At 39.5% G+C, this 19067-nt stretch overlaps 2 protein-coding genes across 2 annotated transcripts in view; both read left to right on the forward strand.

Moving 5' to 3' along the window:
- The first annotated feature begins 238 nt into the window (after positions 1-238).
- Positions 239-5941, forward strand: LOC137172572 (uncharacterized). Its single transcript, XM_067577083.1, has 8 exons — positions 239-487; positions 1260-1424; positions 1982-2131; positions 3592-3906; positions 3974-4255; positions 4463-4792; positions 5619-5701; positions 5822-5941. Exons 1-8 carry the CDS (start codon positions 439-441, stop codon positions 5939-5941), a joined length of 1494 nt encoding a protein of 497 aa, XP_067433184.1. The 5' UTR covers positions 239-438.
- Positions 5942-14274: 8333 nt separating this feature from the next.
- The window catches only part of LOC137172573 (scavenger receptor cysteine-rich type 1 protein M130-like), a 40113-nt gene continuing 35320 nt past the window's right edge, over positions 14275-19067 (forward strand). Inside the window, exons 1-5 of the mRNA XM_067577084.1 lie at positions 14275-14706; positions 15861-15980; positions 16448-16612; positions 17266-17415; positions 18737-19051. Of these exons, the coding sequence (XP_067433185.1) occupies positions 15941-15980; positions 16448-16612; positions 17266-17415; positions 18737-19051 (670 nt within the window). The 5' untranslated portion in view covers positions 14275-14706; positions 15861-15940. The remainder of the gene's footprint in view (positions 14707-15860; positions 15981-16447; positions 16613-17265; positions 17416-18736; positions 19052-19067) is intronic.

Genomic DNA, 19067 nt, shown 5'->3' on the forward strand with positions numbered 1-19067 from the left:
GGCCAGTGGTCCCCTCAGCAATAACAAAAGAACATGTTTGTCCAAAAGGTCGCAGAGAAAATGTATTGATCTCACTTCACATTTGTATATTAAAATGATAAGCCAATCCTTTGGTCTTTCATTACTTTTACTGTCAGACAGTAGACTCAAGGGTTATTGGCCTGTTAGCCTGTTAGGAATGAGTGTGCATGAGACATGTGATGTGATAATAACAATAATAATACTAATAAACCAATGCATCTGATCAAGAACACTCAGTGCAAATTATCATTCTCATACTCATTATTATCATTGTTATTCTCATTATCATTTAAAAACAAAAGCTGGATCAGTGTGTCAGTTTTACACATTTCTGTGTTTTCTGCAGGTCTGGTTCAGTACAGTGACGACCCAAATACGGAGTGGCAGCTGAACACCCACCAGACCAAACAATCCCTGATGAGGGCCATAGCCAACCTGCCATACAAAGGAGGAAACACCTACACAGGTGATTTAACAACACACTGTCTGATACACACCAGCTTTACACTGTGAGGGACTGAGACAGAGACTCTGATTAGATCCAAATATATTTACTTTCTGTATTTAGGTCTGTCAGCGGTGGAAAGTGAATATATAAGTATTTATAGTATAGAATATATTGTATGTATGGAGCAATTTGTGAATGAAATTCACTCTCTTGATCAAGAAAACTGTATCTGCTAACAAATAACATTTTCAGAACAGAAACGTCAGATAAAGTTAATAAAAAGTATTGTGACTCATACTGATTCCAGAAACAGTAGAGTTACAGTAGAAATTAGATGAGCAATGATGGTAATTTGTATTATTGTTACTATCATAATATTAATAATTGTGATACTATTATGATTGCTAATATTGTGATATTACATTTTTGTATGGTATCATGCTATAATATTATAAAGCAAAGATTGCTGAATTCATTATAGTGATAGTGATTATAATAATTATAATAATACAATACCAACATTCAAAATCATAATGATTTGAGCGTCTCACAATAGAATTTGAAGCTCTGTGATTGGATGTTTGTGACTGAAATGCATTTTGGGAGTCATAGTTAACTTTCTCTCTCAGTTTTTATGTCCACACACTTCTAGATTTGACTTTTTATCAAAGTACCAGATATTTTTAACAAGGTTGTGGAAGTGCTCCAACTGTCAGTCACCTAACAGTCATTGCAACAGTCAGCTTTTCAACTCTGCACCTTTTAAAGCTTCTTTATTACTGTCATACAGGAGAAGCTCTGAAACACATCCTCCATAACAACTTTAAACCCAATGTGGGAATGCGTGCAGACTCCCACAAAATTGCTATCCTGATTACTGATGGAAAGTCTCAGGACAACGTATCCCTCGCCTCGCAGCACCTGAAAGACACCGGCATTGAGGTCTACGCTATTGGTATAGTGGCTGTTTTACTATGTTCCAAGTTTCAGGCCACTTAATCTGTAAAGTATCTGAGTTTTGACTTGCATTCCACTGAATTAAATCCACTTTTCTTGTGGAAACCAAATGTACTCACAAGTCCACAGGATGCAGGGAAAATGCTGAATGAAATGACATTGCATTGAGTCTGGTCCATTACTGACTTGATGTTGTATCCCAAACTTTAACACACGTTATTACCTGCTATCACATGTACACACGTTATACATATTATGTACGGTCAAAATCTTGGTTTGATCTGAACTTATTTGCTGATTCCTCTACAGCACCAGTCAAAGGTTTGGTCACACTTTCTCATTCAAGTGAGTGGGAAGGTGTGTCCAAACATTTGACTGGTATTTTATATCTTAGCACATTATTGGGGGGATATTTGGAAGATGCACTTTAAAAACTGTCTTATATTTTGCATTTTCCACTGTCTTAAATAATAAAAATATGTGTTCCTGTGTTCCAGCACCCAAGAACAGAATAATTTTTTTAGGTACAGTTTTGACAGTATTTCTTTCTTTCAGGTGTAAAGGATGCAAACGAGGATGAGCTGAGGGTCATCGCCTCAGATCCTATTAAAAACCACGTGTACATGCTCAGTCACTTCTCATCCCTCCTGGACATCGTTGACAACCTCACCATCAACCTCTGTAACAGTACCAACAGCAGCCTAGGTAAACAAAGAGTCCATCAAGAGTCCAATTTCCAACAGCACCCTGTCCACAAATTACATCACTTGCTGGCCTGTTTTGTTTGATTCAGTACTCCAAAAATTCAGATATTGCAGCAGCATGAGCAGTTCAACAAAGAGTCCTCTTTGGCTTTCAAAAAATCATTGTCTTCTTGCAGCTGGCGCATGTTGGATTCAAGCAGGGTACTGTGCTGCTGTGAGATGACACTGTTTCCTCAGTGATGTCAAAGTGAGGGGCAGAGGCTTCAATTTTTTTCTTTGACAGCATTCAAGACCAGGCCATAATGTTGCCCTCATTTCTTCAGCCAGCGCTATACAGGATTTTTCCTGCTCAACTCATAGGCAGGATGCTGTCAGCATTTCCCCTGTGGTCAACACAGGATGTCCCCCCTTTGGATGGGTTTACCGGCTTGATCTTCGAATTGTTAATCTTGCCCTTGCAGTGTTCTAAAGATGAAAAACGTATGTTATTCATAGCTAAATGTGCACTTTGTGTATAGTAGTTAAGTTTTTTTTTTCTGAGTTTTGTCATCAGGTGTCGAGCAACAATACTGAAAGTTATCAGTATCATTATAAGTGCACTGCTGAAGTCTGAGATCATCTTGAGCTGTTAAATGTTGTTTGTGTTTTCCACCTTTGGAACCCAAAGACTCTCCACTGTTAGACTACCTTCCCCCTTCTTCGGATCACCTTGAGGATCCTTCACAATCATTGCAGGAGACTGGGGCATGTCTTGTAGAGCTTGTAAGGCACTCCTCTAGGGCCCGGGGCGGAGCTTGTTTTTGCAGCCCCAGTGACATCCTGGATCTCCCTCAAGATTTGCTCCATAGTTTTAAACTAGATGCTGAGTTCTAGTGGAGATATCGAAGCCCTGCCTTCTCCCAGGTGTTGTTCCCTCTCTCCTTCGCTGCAGGTGTTTTTGAGGTACCAGTCAGTTCATCTCTTTGAAGCATGCCAGGTGACCGTTTCGCTCCTGTGCAAGTAGTTTCTTGGTGGAATTGAAGGGGTCTGCCGCAAACGCCCCTGCCAATATTACAAAGAAAGTTTTAGTCAGAGAAAAGGTATGAGTATCAGATGGGTCAATCAAGCTTGTTAGGAGATAAAGATGTCACATTTCATCAGGTATTGTTAAATACAGGTGTGTTGCTTCTTCCTGAAAGCAGTAATCTCACAGAGGAAAACAAAAAATGGGCACGAGGTCAAGCATTGGGGTCTACCAGGGTGTAATTCCTCATACTACCGCAAGATGTTGCCAGACTAAAAAATATTCTAATCCAACAAATAGCATCTTGCAATTTTTTCTGTACATTTGTGTACTTGTGTCAGGGTATGAAGGTGCTCTCTCTCTCTCTCTATCAATAACTTTTTTGAAGTTGAAATAATCTTTATCAGCATGAATATTGCAGTGAATACTGATGAATTTAATGATCTTTCTCTCTCCAGACTCTGTCAGGCTGGTGAATGGGACTACTATGTGTTCAGGCAGACTGGAGGTTAAGTTTAACCAGTTTAACCAGTCGTGGTCTTCAGTGTGTGAAGCTGACTTTGACCAGCAGGATGCAGAGGTGGTCTGTAGGGAGCTCGGCTGTGGGGCTCCCTCAGTCCTCCAGGGGGCGCTCTATGGAGAAGTGGAGGCTCTGATATGGACCAAAGAGTTCCAGTGTGGAGGCAATGAGTCTGCTCTCCTGGACTGTGGAAGATCAGACTCAAATAGAAGCACCTGCTCACCTGACAAAGCTGTTGGACTCACCTGCTCAGGTAGAAGAGGAGCTGCAGCTTTGATTTGTTTTTTTCTTTTACTGATGACTCTCTTGTTTCTGTTCAGAGCCTGTCAGGTTGGTGGGAGAAGCCAGTCGCTGTGCAGGTACACTGATTGTGAAACGAACAAAGTGGAGACCAGTGCAGGACTCTGACTGGACCCTGAAGGAAGCAGCTGCAGCCTGTGGAGATTTGGACTGTGGCTCTGCTGTTTCAATAGGAAGGAGAAATAATTCCTTAGAGGAATCTGTATGGTGGATCAGATCTGACTGTGTTCAGTCTGGATATGCCCTGAGGGAATGTGCATCATCAAGTTCCTCTTCCTCCATCGTGGAGCTCATCTGCTCAGGTAAGTCCATCAGTGACATCATCTATGACAGTAATATTTTCCTTCCTCTGGCACAGTGATAGTCAGTGGTTTCCATTGGACTGAACTGTAAACTTATCCAGGACGACGGCATCCTAAAGGGTAGAGAAGTTAGCTTGTTCCTGGAGGCTCATTGCTTCAAACCCCCATAAAATGCTGGTTCAGCCAATCATCTCTCTGTGTTTACAGACCTGCTGGTTCAGCCAATCATCTCTGTGTCTTCTACAATGAACGGGGTCTCCGAGGCCCAGCAGCAGGGGTTTCAAGTGTGTCGGGGCTCCAACTTCACCATCAGCTGCTCCGTCCAGCCTCAGTACCCAGGAGGCTCCTTCCAGCTCACCTTCACCTCCTCCAACACAACATACAACTACACCCAGCCAGCTGTCAATCACTCTGCTGACTTCCTGTTTCCTGCTGCAGACCCCGCCCACCAAGGAAACTACAGCTGTGTTTATGAAGTCATTGTTTTTTCTCATAACTTCTCCTCTGAGAGCCGTCTGCTGTCTCTCACTGTCACAGGTAAGCTGAAGCAGAGTGTGAAGCTCAGTGGAACTGAGACGTCACACTGACTTTGTTTCCATGTTTGTAAAACATGATAAAAAGTCATCAGGCAGCAGGACCGACCCAGCGACCTACAGAGAGCTGAGACAGAATCTGATGAAGGAACTGTAAACTGTTTCCTTACCGGCTTCTTTAATGTTATTGAACCATAACAACTGTGTTGTAGTGAAAAGTAAAAGACAGCAAACGAGTCAGTGAAGCCACAATAATGGTACGAAACAGAGTAGATACAGAAGAGTTAAGTCAAAGGAAACTTCACTTGTTTGAGATTCTTCGAGACATCTCGCCTCTCATCCAAAAGTCTTCTTTGGGTCTGACTGACTGGTGGGGAGTAAACCCTGTAGTTCGTTTACACTTGAAGAGTCATTAAGGTCACATATGGGATGTTAAAGATAAAATATACTAACTCAACATAAAAGAGTTTATTTTTCACCCTGTACACATAATCACAGAGCTTCTCGTTGGCATATGATGTTAATACAGGTGATATTTCCAACAATACACGTATTAAGTTTAAAAACAGCTTTTTCTTGCCCAAGATTAATTTATTTGTTTCTGCTTGGATTAGAAGATGCTGGTCCTCCTTAATTGTAATGTTAGAGGTAAGACTCAAAGAAGAACAAGAAAAAGTTGAAAAAAACAGATATAGGACCAGAATATAGTACAAAACACAAAACAGCGGTCCAGTTTGCTTTTCTAGCACATGCCATGTTTCTGTTTGATGGGAGTTGTTGTACTCATAATGTCATGAGATCTAATGTGATGACTGAATGTGTCTCGTCAGATCCAACAGTTTTTATCATCAGACTGGTCGTCCTGCCGGTGACTCTGCTGTTGTTCATCATTGCCATCTATTTCATCCTGAAGGTACTGAACACATGTTTGTTGTTTAGAGGACTGGTTGAAATGAAGCACTCAGCCTGTTTATATTGAACTGAAGAGAGGAGTGATGCAGTAACTTAGATCTGTGTTGTCATGTCTCTCCAGGCCAGCAGGGGACAGAAGTCAGGCCCACAGGAGAACATTGAGCTGGATTATTATAACCTCGGTGTTTCCAGAGCTGAAGGAGAGCCGGCTGAAGAGGAAAGATCTCAGAGAGCAGAGTAGGACCTCCAAGGAGTCACACAAACATCCATCTGCTCAGTGGAGGATTTTATATTTTTTACACAGACGTTCCCTTTAAAGTAGCACTTAAATCACTGCAGAAAAGGTTTCATCTGTCCTTTCAGTCTCATGTGATAAACCAACCAGCTTTTTGCAGCCCATATCTCAAGGAGTGACGTCATATTGGACAATTCTGCACCTCATGATTTATGAGTTACCAGTGCTTCAGTTGGTCTGGAATGACCAACAGCTTTTATTCATGTTTGCAAGCTTTAGATATAGATATAGACATATAACATGTATAACAGACATTGCTAATTCATTTAGTTGACTTTATGATTCTTCTCTACATGTGCTACTTTTACACTTGTTTTACAACTGTTAATCAGAAGTTAGTCTCACTTTAAAATACTGAACAAACAGTTTTGCAAATGTTTTACGAGGAAGGAAACACATTCAACTCATTTGTTAGAATTACAGGATAAACACAATGAGTTTAATGCAGATTGTAAACTTAACTTTTGTTTGTCTACAAAAAACTCCGATCAGTCGACTCAGGAAAAACAAACCTCACACACATCTGCAAAACTGTCACAAAATACTCGATTATCTGTATATACTTTTATTTTGTCATTATTAACCTCTCATGTAAACAATTATAACTTTTTTACTTTAATGTTTTATGGTCAAGAAATCATTTTTATAAAATACATCCCGTTTTTCTTCACTGCCTTTTATATACTTGAGTGTTTGAGGATAAAAATTGTGTTATTCAGCTGACGTGTAATTTTCTCTTTTTTATATTTGTTCTTTGAGTTAACAAAATTCAATAAATCAAACATTTATTGAGTCAGATCAAATTTTCATCTTTGAGCACCACTTTCTGATCAGTCACTGTTTATAAAGGATTTATAAGCATTAATTAATGGTTAATAAGTCACTTACTGATCATTTATATATAAGTTATAAGTCATTATTATGGATAACTTCTGGGTTGCAAGTAGAAAGCTGACATGAAAATTGTTTCTGACTCCTAATTAAGTCTCAACATGACATGAACGCTCAAGCTTTCATCCAGAGTTTAAGTCAATGTTTTTCAGACAAACTTGTGAACCAAAAACAGGATGAAATAAAATCTACAAATAATAAAATAAAACCAAAAAAAGAGAAAAAAACTTCAAATTTCACATCTTTATTATGACATCTCAAAATCACATACAAAAAACAGAAAAAACACAACAAAAATATATATTACGTAAAAAATGAGGTCTCAACACATTTCACATATATGATACAAACTGATTCATCTTCATTGACCTGACAACAAGAATAAATAAAACTGGAAAAACATCAGTGCAAAGTATTTTCATTTCATTTGAGCAGTAATCTTTGACTTTATGTTTCAAACACTCTGCCTGATGTGTGTAATCAGAACAGTTCAAACATTTGTTGTCAAAGGTTCATTATCACCACAGAGCACTGAGGTTGTGATCAGAGGCGACTCTGAAAACCCTCCCTGTTGGTGCGTTTAAGGACACTCTGACGTCTGCATTGCACTGATGGTCTCTGCTGTTACACAGAATCAAATCCACAAAAACATTAAAAAACGTGTTGCTGTGGACCAGATAATGTGACTTTGATCATTCCTTGCATTAAAAAAGCTGTAATATTAAATGTTACAATGTTTCTGAGCACAACAGACAGATGTGAAAACATTCTGCTCAAAACTGTTTTACTACACTGCAATAATGCAACTAATAAAAGAAAAATGGGATAAAACATTCAAAAAGACCTTTAACACAGCAAATAGAAAACACTGATATAAAATATTAACTATACATTACAAAGCTTTCAGCGTGTCCTTTTTCCACAGGAAAATGACAACACTTAGACATCAAGAAGTCTGTGGTTCCTCAGGAACAGTTAGCAGCAGTTAGCAGGGAGTGACTGCGTGTCTCTGCTGTCTCCACACTGTTTGTGCAGTAAATAATCAACTCTGCGGCGTCCCGTGCACTCTGAAGTGATACATGCAGGTGTACTCTTGGTGGCCCCAGTTGGACAACACCTGCACCTCAATGATCTGAAAGGTTCGGTCGTTCTCTTCCTGTCGAAGAAGAAAAAACAATAAGCTGAAATCACAGTAAAGGTGTGGTGTCATTGGCGAATCTGCACACTTAGTGTTAATTTAAAAATAGTGAATAGTGAATATAAAGGCTTTTGGATAGTCTAAAGGTTTTAGATTCCAGATTTTTTTATTGAGAAAAAAATAATTTTCCAAAATTATACTGAAATTGATATTGCACAATTATGAATAATTGCCAACAATACTTTGCCTCACACGGGGCACCATTTTGCTGGGCCTTGCTACAAGTTTGGCTACTCAGCAATAATTAATCATTATCAAAGAAAGCCTGGTAGCACCCTGTGGCTCTATCTAACAGGCTCTATTTCTTACTCAGGCTGGAATGAATAACAGTAACAGCCAGGTACAAACTATCTATGTGTCACAGGACCAGTGGCATGCTGTGTTTTAATTAAAAAGGGGAGCACTTGAGTAAACAGCCAATTCTGACAGCTTGACTAGGTGTCATTGAATATGTGTTATTTGAATGCTGAACCGAAATCCTTATAATTCCTAAAGAGTAGGTATAACTTGAGTGGCTGGGAGCAATGGTAAATTCTTAATATAATACTATGGGAACACTGTAAACAAACAATCATTATCACAGATAATGATTAATTATTAAAATCAATAGCAGAGGAACAGACACGTCCTCATTTCAACACCATCATAAACAAGATGATCTTTTTATGAAATATAACATTAACTGCCAGGTAAAAAGAGCAGAGATGTGACTTCACACAACAAAAGTCATTATATTTAGTGTGTCATCTATTAATTTTATTGATCATGAGGATCTGGTGGTTTTCCACCTTAGTTAAAGAATCCAGATTAATTTTTGACGTTATGGTCGATACCTCATATGTTTAATCAGGTCAGTATCTGAACAGAAACTGGTCTCAAAATCTTTACATTTACCTAAAAACATTTTGTATTTCTGCAGTTATATCCCTGATCGTGTGCAGAAGGCTGTGAAACAGCTTGTAAATCATTTAAATAATCAGACAGGTTCCTTTCTTTGACGTCAGCAGTTTGATCAGAGTCCTCTTTTAACAGGAAATGTGTTGATGTAAAGGTACATAAATCAGGGTGAAAATAATTGTATATTGATCACTTTTATATTTTAAGAATTATTTTGTGTGAAACCTAGTGTGTTTTATCCCTGACAGCAACATGGCTGCAGGGTGCATCTCTCAGTCAGTCCACCTGGAGTTTTGAGTGAAATATCTCAACAACTATTAAACAAATTGCCACCAAATGTGGTTCAAACATTCATGTTTTTCCTCAAGATAAATCATAATAAGTTTGTTTCATCTAGCACCATCATCTGGTCAAAACTCTAATTTGCCCAACACTTTTTTGAAATTTGTGAAAACTGGTATAAAACAAGAACAATGAGCTTGTTAACAATATGGATGGTAGAAAAACTGATTTTTTTTGGGAAAATAACCAGAAGCACATTTTTTAAAGCCTCTGATTGGTTGGTTTCAAATCTTAAGTACCTCATTATATCGTTAAATATTCATCCCCACAAGAACACACATGATCATTAAAAAAACAGGAATACAGAAATCTCATGTGAATGAACCAAAACTGTTCCATCTGTGTTCATGTAGGAAGCGTTACTCAGAGTAAGAAGCTGGAGGTTCTTGTAAAAGTAGCATATACTGTCATACTCTGCAGTGATGACTCACAGTGACTGAGAGTTTAAGTTTAAGTGTTTGCACTAAACTGATCTCTGGAAAACAACCCCAAAAAAGACACCCAGAAAACCCTCCTTCAGATAGAAAGTTGCCCCCCCCCCCCGACACACACACACACACACACACACACACACACACACACACACACATGCATCTAGTATTAAGCCAACATTTTGTTTGTATTTATTAATTTTTCTTCTTGTTGTTTTGTTTGTACTGTCCCGTGTCATATGTGTTTTTGTGTTAATCACTTATGTTGCACTCAATAAAAAGAACAGTAAATAAAATTTAAAAAAACAGAAAACACACAAACAGCTCTGCAGCAGTCCCTGCTGTATGTCGCAATAACTGCTGTGATGTTGCCACGGTAACAGCAGTATAATCTCAGCTGCTCATCAGTGAGTTTATCCTCAGACTCGCTGATTGGTCCATCTCACTGTCAATCAATATATTAATAGCTCTGATCCTTACAAGCCAAATGAGCTGTCATGATCGGTTGTGTGTTGTCATGGTGATCCAAACCACATGTGAGCATCAAGTTTTAGTCAGTTGGTCCAAAATTTCTAAATGGATGCCCCCCCCATCCCCAGTGCAAATAACAGGCTGGAGTGTGTATGAATGAGAGGTGTGTTGGATAAACGCCCTTCATTTACTTTAGCTGTCAGTCACATGATGAAGCCGCTCAGAGCCGTTTCAGCCAGCAGCTTCCTGTCAGAAAGCACATGAAGCTGATGAAGAGATAAAGGATTCAGAGGAAACACCACATCTGATTAACATAAAAAGACACGATGAGTCCAACAGAAGAGCAGAGAGAGACGACACAGAGACAGAGACGGACGTCTACCTGGACATGGATCACCTGCTGATGCTGTTGCTGCTGCTGTGGAGCTCAGGTAAGACTCTGCTGTAATGTAAAAATACTGAGTTCAAGTCAAACAGCAGCTTTGAAAACTGCAGTAAAAGTCAACATGGTCAGTAAAATGTAGTGAAGTGTGTTCAGTAAAAGTTCTGATACTTGCTGTAATGAGTTTTATCACTTTAACTTCTAATAACAAACCAATAATTCATGTGTTCATCATCTAATAATGAAAATTCAAAGCATATAAATGTAAAATCCTGCTGACGTCTTCAGGCTGTGTTTGTGGGTCACGTGACCGTCACCTTGCAGGGACTGTGGGTATATTAAGAAGAACAGGGAGGGACTTTGAAGGCAGTTTGATTGACAGGCCAGCTCCTCATTTGTGAGGAGGTTCTTTTTTGGACTTTTCTCATTTAATAAGTGACTTTTTATTATTCTACCTCTGTGTTCATTATCAGATGGGTGACTGTGGATTGTTGGAGATGTTTATTTAGGATGTTTGGATTTTACATTATTTGATGTGTTTTAATCATTTGATGTGTTATTTTGTTGCTGTAATCTGACATAAAAGAGCTTCCATATAACAGTGTAGCCCAGTAAACATTTACATGAAAGCATCAGGAGCTACAGGAGAGTTATATCAATCAATCAATCAATCAATTTTTATTTATATAGCGCCATATCACAACAGAAGTCATCTCAAGGCACTTTTCACATAGAGCAGGTCAATTTACAGAGACCCAACAATTCCCCCATGAGCAGCACTTGGCGACAGCGGTAAGGAAAAACTCCCCTTTAACGGGTAGAAACCTCAAGCAGACCATCTGCTTTGACCGGTTGGGTTATATGTGTACTTATACATACATACTGATGCACATATACAAAATACACATCACACAGTTTCTCCTGGAAGACATTCACAGTGTTGCACTCTGATGGTGACATGAAACCTGACAGACGTAGTTGAGAAGTGAAGTTCAAGCCACTTTCACACCTGCACACACCTGACCAATCACTGCCATAAGTGGGTGAGACTGTCTGTTACAGACAACTCTTTATGAGCCACTCTGTTGTCATTTTTTCACCTTTATTTATTCAGGAGGGTTTCACTGAGAGCAATGCTGTCTGTTTCAGGAACACACTGATCACATTCACACAGTTGCACTTACACACCTGGAAGCTGTCCAGTCCAGCAGAATTTATGTCCCCACAACATGAGGAACACAAGTACACACACACACACACACACACACACACACACACACACACATTGTCGCAGGTCACTTTTGGGGACATTACATAGACATTAATTTCCTGGAGACATACCCTAACCCTAACCTTTTTTAAGACTTTTTTTGTTCCTTTTAACCCTGTAAGGTCCACTGTTGCAATATTACAACAATCACTTTTAGCTGTCCTAAAACCCTTTAATTTCTGCATCAGAGGCCTACAACAACATCTGAGAGGTGAAAAAAAAAGTTTGCTCATTTATTTCTATATATTATGCTTTACAGGGTTAATAATAAAAACTATTAACATGACATTTAAAAACAAACAAATGTTTTAATGGGAACAAAATGAAGTTGAGAGGTTTTTCTGTGACAGGAAAGTGTTTAAGGACAAACTGATTAGCATCTGATGTGAGATTACAGAGTATACTTCTGTTACCATGGCAGTGCAAGAGCATTTCTTGTCACATATAGGACTGACTGTTGCGAAACACTTTTTAAATTTTTTTCTTATCAAATATATTTGTTTGAGCCGCTTCCTGTAACTCTGTCAAGCTTTTTCTCACACTTAACCCCTAAAAGTTTCCACTTGTCATTGCTTAAAGATTGTTAAAACAATCCAAATGCTTTAAACAGAGTCTTCATTTTAAGATTTAATGATTTATGTTATGGGAACTTGAGTTTTTTTCCACAAAAGGGAAGTGAGTCCCCACAATGTGACTGTGAAGATTTATATCCTCACAATGTGAGGAATATAAGCACACACACACACACACACACAAGCGTCTGTTGAGCTTGTGTTCATGTGTTCATCTCATCTGCTGCTCTTCAAAGAAGCAGAAAGTAGAAGCAGTGAGGTCAAGAAAAAAGGTCTTAAAGTTTCAGGCTGACCAGGCAAAGAGAGACGTCTGTTTTTCCATCTTTCTTTTTTTTTGTTGTCTTTTTACGAGGATTATTTCACCCAAAAATAATACCTCATACTGCAGTCTACCTTTACACAATCTGCAGGAATGTGAGGGAAACATGTAATATCTATAAAAATGTCATGTTTCATCCAGCTCTCTTTATTCATAGAAAATAAACTTTATTGTATTTATAATTCATATTGTATGATGAAAATATTGGTTTTACTGTGTCTTCCAGGTCAGGTATACTGTAAAATTAAATTAATACAGGTATAATAAATGTACATTTTAATACATTTACAAATAGCGCAACAAAAATAAAATCACATGAGTTCCACTTGATTTAACAGCTCAGGTGGAAGTTACTGCTACTCTGCTAAACTAAGCTAAGCTAAGCTACCTTTAGCAGTAGTTTAACTGTTTTATTTGTCTCCATCATGTTTGGATTTAGCTGGAATAAGTTTACATATTATGTTACAGATAACAGCTCATGGGGAAAAAGTAACTTCATTTAGCTTTAGCTAAGACTAGCCATGGCTATATCAGCAGCTAGCTTAACTTGACAATGCTCTACAGTGTATATTGTGTAGTTCTGTGTAGTTCAGTCTAGTTGAAAGAGATTCTAGTTGGTTTTCCTCCTTAGTTCATTTCATTTGGGCAGATCTGAACACAGCAAACGTCCTCAGACCAAAATAACTTCACAGAGATCCTTTAGAGGAAGTGGTCTTGGTTCGTTTGTGATTGAAACGTGATGTGGCCTCCATCTGACCAATTACACGGCTTCAAGTTTGAGCTAAATGGCTCCCGTAGCCAGGACCGCTTTGCATGCTGGGATGTTGATGAGTGAAATCAACAATGTCCGACCTGAACTAACAAACAAGTACATTGTCTTCTTGGTATTTGGGCAGATCGGAGCTTCTTCAGGACCCTCTTCCTGTGTTTATGTTCTCGCTCCCGCCCCAGACACATCTGACCAATGAGAAGAGAGAACATTCTCACCTGGCTTTTAATGATGATTTTTGGTTCACTTAGATTTCTTTCTGTGTGTAAAGAAACAGAGCAAAGTTTACAAACTCATCCATTGATTCAGACCAGAACAAACACCTTTTCTTAAGATGTCTAGCTTGCTGTCTGTCTCTTCTAGAGCCTCCAGATGTCCAGAAACAGCTCTGTGTTTGTTCAGTTCACAGCTCTGCTCCAATCTAAATGTGAAATTTCTGATTTTCTCTCCAGGACTCCAGGCTGAAGATAAACATCAATCAACAGGTAAAAAGAGAGAATAGGCGCCTCCTTTGGAGGTGTTCAAGCATGTCCAACTGGTAGGAGACCACAGTGCAGAACACGCTGGAGAGATTATATGTATCTCATCTGGTCTGGGAACACCTCTGGATCCCCCAGGAGGACCAGCACTTAAATAAGCAGCTGAGAATGGATGAAGTTTGGTTCATGTTCAAATAGTCTCAAAACTAATGACACAGCTGTATTTTTGTTTGGTGTTAATTGTCAAATGTCAGTGTGCTGACATACTGAACTAAGATGGTTAACATGGTAAACACTATACCTGCTAAATGTCAGCATGTTAGCATTTAGCTCAAAACAGCACTGTGTACAGTCTCACAGTGCTGTTAGCATGACTGTAGACTTTCAGGATGTGTCCGAAATCCCTCCCTGGTTCACTCATTCACTACTTAATAGAGTGCATTTGTAGTAAATAGTGAGTGATTTCAGACAAAGCCTTAGTCTCGCTTCTATATTTGGTCTCTTGTGTCTTATATCCCACAATCCTCTGTTTTCCTCCAGGTTCTCAGTGTGAAAGCACAGCCAAGGCTGACATCGTGCTGTTAGTCGACGGATCTGGGAGCATCAGCTCTAAAGATTATGAAAATATTAAGTCCTTTCTAAATCAAACAGTCAACAACTTCAACATCGGCCCTGACAAAGTCCAGATCGGTAATATTTTTACTACAACAACTATTAACACTACTGATCCTGGTACTATTACTATTACTATTACTACTGCTACTGCTCATAGTAATTATGACTCAGCTTGTAAAACAATCTTTTATCCAGACACTGATTTCCATGGTGGAGATATACTGTACATTCCTTCTGTGTAGGTCCGTGTTGGATCAGTTAGCAGGACAGATGTTCTGACTGAACAGACTCTGTGAAGCACACCGCATTTCTGAACAAAACATTCTAGCTAGGAGGGATGCACAACTTTGTCATGTTGGTTCATCCACAGCATCAACTTTCTACAGTCGTTCTGTAGAAAGAGGAATTGTCTTCTTGTTGGAGCTCAAGACATTTTCTTGTCCTTTCTTCTTTTCTAACTACTTTTTGTTTATTAACTAGTATGTAAACTAATAAAAGCCCTCACCTTCTCCTTCCTGCTCTGCTTTTATATGTTACCAGACTAGATGTCAGCGATAAAAATGGAGGAATTACAACGTTAAACTGTATTAAAAACTCACTTGACTTCTGTGTGACAACATTTAGCTCGCTTTAAACAGTGCAGGTGGTGACTGTCTGACACGTTTTTACTGTAGGTTTATGCGCTCATTGCTGAACGTTCAGTACCATCAACCTTCATACTAGACTCGACTCAACCTGACTGGACTCAGCTGTTGCTGATACTGATATCAGCTCTCATACATAATCACTGCCCTCAACACTTCCTGTACATGCTGAACTGCTGCCCGTATGCCGCAGAATACCGAAGAGACACTCAGGGGCTTCAGGCCTCACCAGATTCGTTCATATACCAGAGTCAGACAGTAGACTCAGGGGTTATTAGCCTGTTAGCCTGTTAGTTCTACTGGACAGAACTGCTGGAATGGTCCTTTAAGCCCTTTGGTCCTTCTTTGCATATGCAGATTTGTTCAGGCATGAGTGCGCGTGAGACATGTGATGTGTGTCGGAGCTAATGATTCTGACAAGATAATAACAATAATAATTGTAATAAACCAATGCATCTGTTCAAGAACACACAATGCAAATTATTATTCTCATACTCATTATTATCATTGCTATTCTCATTATCATTTAAAAACAAAAGCTTGGTCAGTGTGTCAGTTTTACACATTTCTGTGTGTTTTCTGCAGGTCTGGTTCAGTACAGTAGCAACCCAAAGACGGAGTGGCAGCTGAACACCCACCAGACCAAACAATCCCTGCTGGAGGCCATGGCCAAGCTGCAACAGCCAAAAGGAGGCACCAACACAGGTGATTTAACAACACGCTGTCTGATTGTAATAATAATTATAATTGTAATATGATAATAATAATTGTAATATTATTATATTATTAATATTGAGATATTACATTATTATATAGTATCATGCTATAATATTATGAATCAAAGGTTGCTGCTGCTGTTATAGTGATAGTGATTATAATAATTATAATAATACAATACCAACATTCCAAATCATAATGATTTGAGCGTCTAACAATAGAATTTGAAGCTCTGTGATTGGATGTTTCCAACTGAAATGCACCTTGGGAGTCATAGTTAACTTTCTCTCTCGGTTTTTATGTCTACACGCTTCTAGATTTGACTTTTTATCAAAGAAACAGATATTTTTAACAAGGTTGTGGAAGTGCTCCAACTATCAGTCACCTGACAGTCATTGCAACAGTCAGCTTTTCAACTCTGCACCTTTTAAATCCTCTTTATTACTGTCATACAGGAAAAGCTCTGTACCACATCCTCCATAACAACTTTAAACCCAATGTGGGAATGCGTGCAGACTCCCACAAAGTTGCTATCCTGATTACTGATGGAGAGTCCAGCGACAACGTATCCCTCGCCTCGCAGCACCTGAAAGACACTGGCATTGAGGTCTACGCTATTGGTATAGTGTCCGTTTTACTATGTTCCAAGTTTCAGGCCTCTTAATCTGTAAAGTATCTGAGTTTTGACTTGCGTTCCACTGAATTAAATCCACTTTTCTTGTGGAAACCAAATGTACTCACAAGTCCACAGGATGCAGGGAAAATACTGAATGAAAATTTATTTGACGTTACATTGAGCCTGGTCCATTACTGACTGATGTTGTATTCCAAACTTTAACACATTATTACCAACTATCACATTTACACATTATACATGTTATGTATGGTCAAAAACTGGAACATGCGCTTTAAAAACTACCGTACATTTAGCATTTTCCTCTGTCAAAAATAATAAAAATATATTTCCCTGCATTCCAGCACCCAAGAAGGTGGTTCAATCTGAACTTATTTGCTGATTCCTCTACAGCACCAGTCAAAGGTTTGGTCACACTTTCTCATTCAAGTGAGTGGGAAGGTGTGTCCAAACATTTGACTGGTATTTTATATCTTCGCACATTTTCGGGGGGAATATTTGGAACATGCACTTTAAAATCTGCCTTATATTTTGCATTTTCCACTGTCTTAAATAATAAAAATATGTGTTCATGCGTTCCAGCACCCAAGAACAGAATCATTTTTTAAGGCACGGTTTTAACAGTATTTTTTCTTTCAGGTGTAGGGAATGCAAAGGAGGCTCAGCTGAGGGTCATCGCCTCAGACCCTATTAAAAACCACGTGTACATGCTTAGTCACTTCTCATCTCTTCTGAACATCATCAACAACCTCACCATCAACCTCTGTAACAGTACCAACAGCAGCTTAGGTAAACAAAGAGTCCATCATAATCAAACTGTGATATATATTAATAACACACTGATCATCTACTCCCCTTGTGTCAGCTCAGCTCAAAGCTGTACTGGAAGTCCATGTTTCCACCAGCTTGTGTAGTATAGAGCCATAGGCTTTGGCGAGGTCCAGCCTTATAGCAGACAGGTCTCCGTGACCTTCCTACACCTCTCTGATCAGCTGAGTGACCACTCCTGTATGCTCAGTGCCCCCTGGGACCTTCAGGACTTCCCTTTCTGAACTGAGGTGTTAATGTAGGAGTTCTTCTGAGTTACACCATCAGGAAGATATCAGTATCATTATAAGTTCACTGCTGAGGTCTGAGATCATCTTGAGCTGTTCAGGGTTGCTTGTGTTTTCCACCTTTGGAACCCAAAGACACAGCACTCCCCACTGCTAGCCTACCTTAGACCTTCTCCAGATCACCTTGAGGATCCTCCACAGGCATTGCAGGAGCCTCAGGCATGTCTTGTAGAGCTTGTAGGGCACTCCTCTAGGGCCTGGGGCCAAGCTTGTTCTATCAGCCCCAGTGACATCCTGGATCTCCCTCAAGATTTGCTCCATAGTTTTAAACTAGATGCTGATTTCTAGTGGAGATATCGAAGCCCTGCCTTCTCCCAGGTGTTGTTCCCTCTCTCCTTCGCTGCACGTGTTTTTGAGGTACCAGTCAGTTCATCTCGTTGAAGCATGCCAGGTGACCGTTTCGCTCCTGTGCAAGTAGTTTCTTGGTGGAATTGAAGGGGTCTGCCGCAAACGCCCCTGCCAATGTTACAAAGAATGACCATGCTTAATTAAATGTATTCTACCGTCGCACAGACACACAGCATTAAAAGTATAGCTCGGATATTCACACTACAAGAGAAAGCAGGAGTAATTTTGAGTTTTGATATACTGTATGTATGAGGTTTTTAAGTGATTCACATTAACACAGTGTTAGCAGATGATCAGATGTACTGACCTCAGATCAGTGGTAACAACTATAGTTCACTGTTTGAGCTTTGGTCTGATAGCATTAGCTGCTACTCCTGAAACCAAACAAAAAATGGGCAGAAGGTCATGCATTGGGGTCTACCAGGGTGTCATTCCTCATGCTGCCACAAGATGGTGCCAGACTAAGAAATATTCTAATCCAACAAATAGCATCTTGCAATATTTTCTGTACATTTGTGTACTTGTGTCAGGGTATGAAGGTGCTCTCTCTCTCTCTCTATCAATAACTTTTTTGAAGTTGAAATAATCTTTATCAGCATGAATATTGCAGTGAATACTGATGAATTTAATGATCTTTCTCTCTCCAGACTCTGTCAGGCTGGTGAATGGGACTACTATGTGTTCAGGCAGACTGGAGGTTAAGTTTAACCAGTTTAACCAGTCGTGGTCCTCAGTGTGTGAAGCTGACTTTGACCAGCAGGATGCAGAGGTGGTCTGTAGCGAGCTCAGCTGTGGGGCTCCTTCAGTCCTCCAGGGGGCGCTCTATGGAGAAGTGGAGGCTCCAATATGGACCAAAGAGTTCCAGTGTGGAGGCCATGAGTCTGCTCTCCTGGACTGTGGAAGATCAGACTCAAATAGAAGCACCTGCTCACCTGGCAAAGCTGTTGGACTCACCTGCTCAGGTAGAAGAGGAGCTGC

The sequence above is a fragment of the Thunnus thynnus genome, chromosome 20 (assembly GCF_963924715.1).
Source record: "Thunnus thynnus chromosome 20, fThuThy2.1, whole genome shotgun sequence".
Classification (NCBI taxonomy): domain Eukaryota; kingdom Metazoa; phylum Chordata; class Actinopteri; order Scombriformes; family Scombridae; genus Thunnus; species Thunnus thynnus.

Excerpts from the sequence above, each read along its gene's own strand:
- LOC137172572 (XM_067577083.1), top strand. The coding sequence starts at position 439 with ATGAGGGCCATAGCCAACCTGCCATACAAAGGAGGAAACACCTACACA. Across the intron at positions 488-1,259 it reads AGGAGGAAACACCTACACAG|GAGAAGCTCTGAAACACATC; the intron begins GTGATTTAACAA and ends ACTGTCATACAG. Across the intron at positions 2,132-3,591 it reads CAGTACCAACAGCAGCCTAG|ACTCTGTCAGGCTGGTGAAT; the intron begins GTAAACAAAGAG and ends TTCTCTCTCCAG.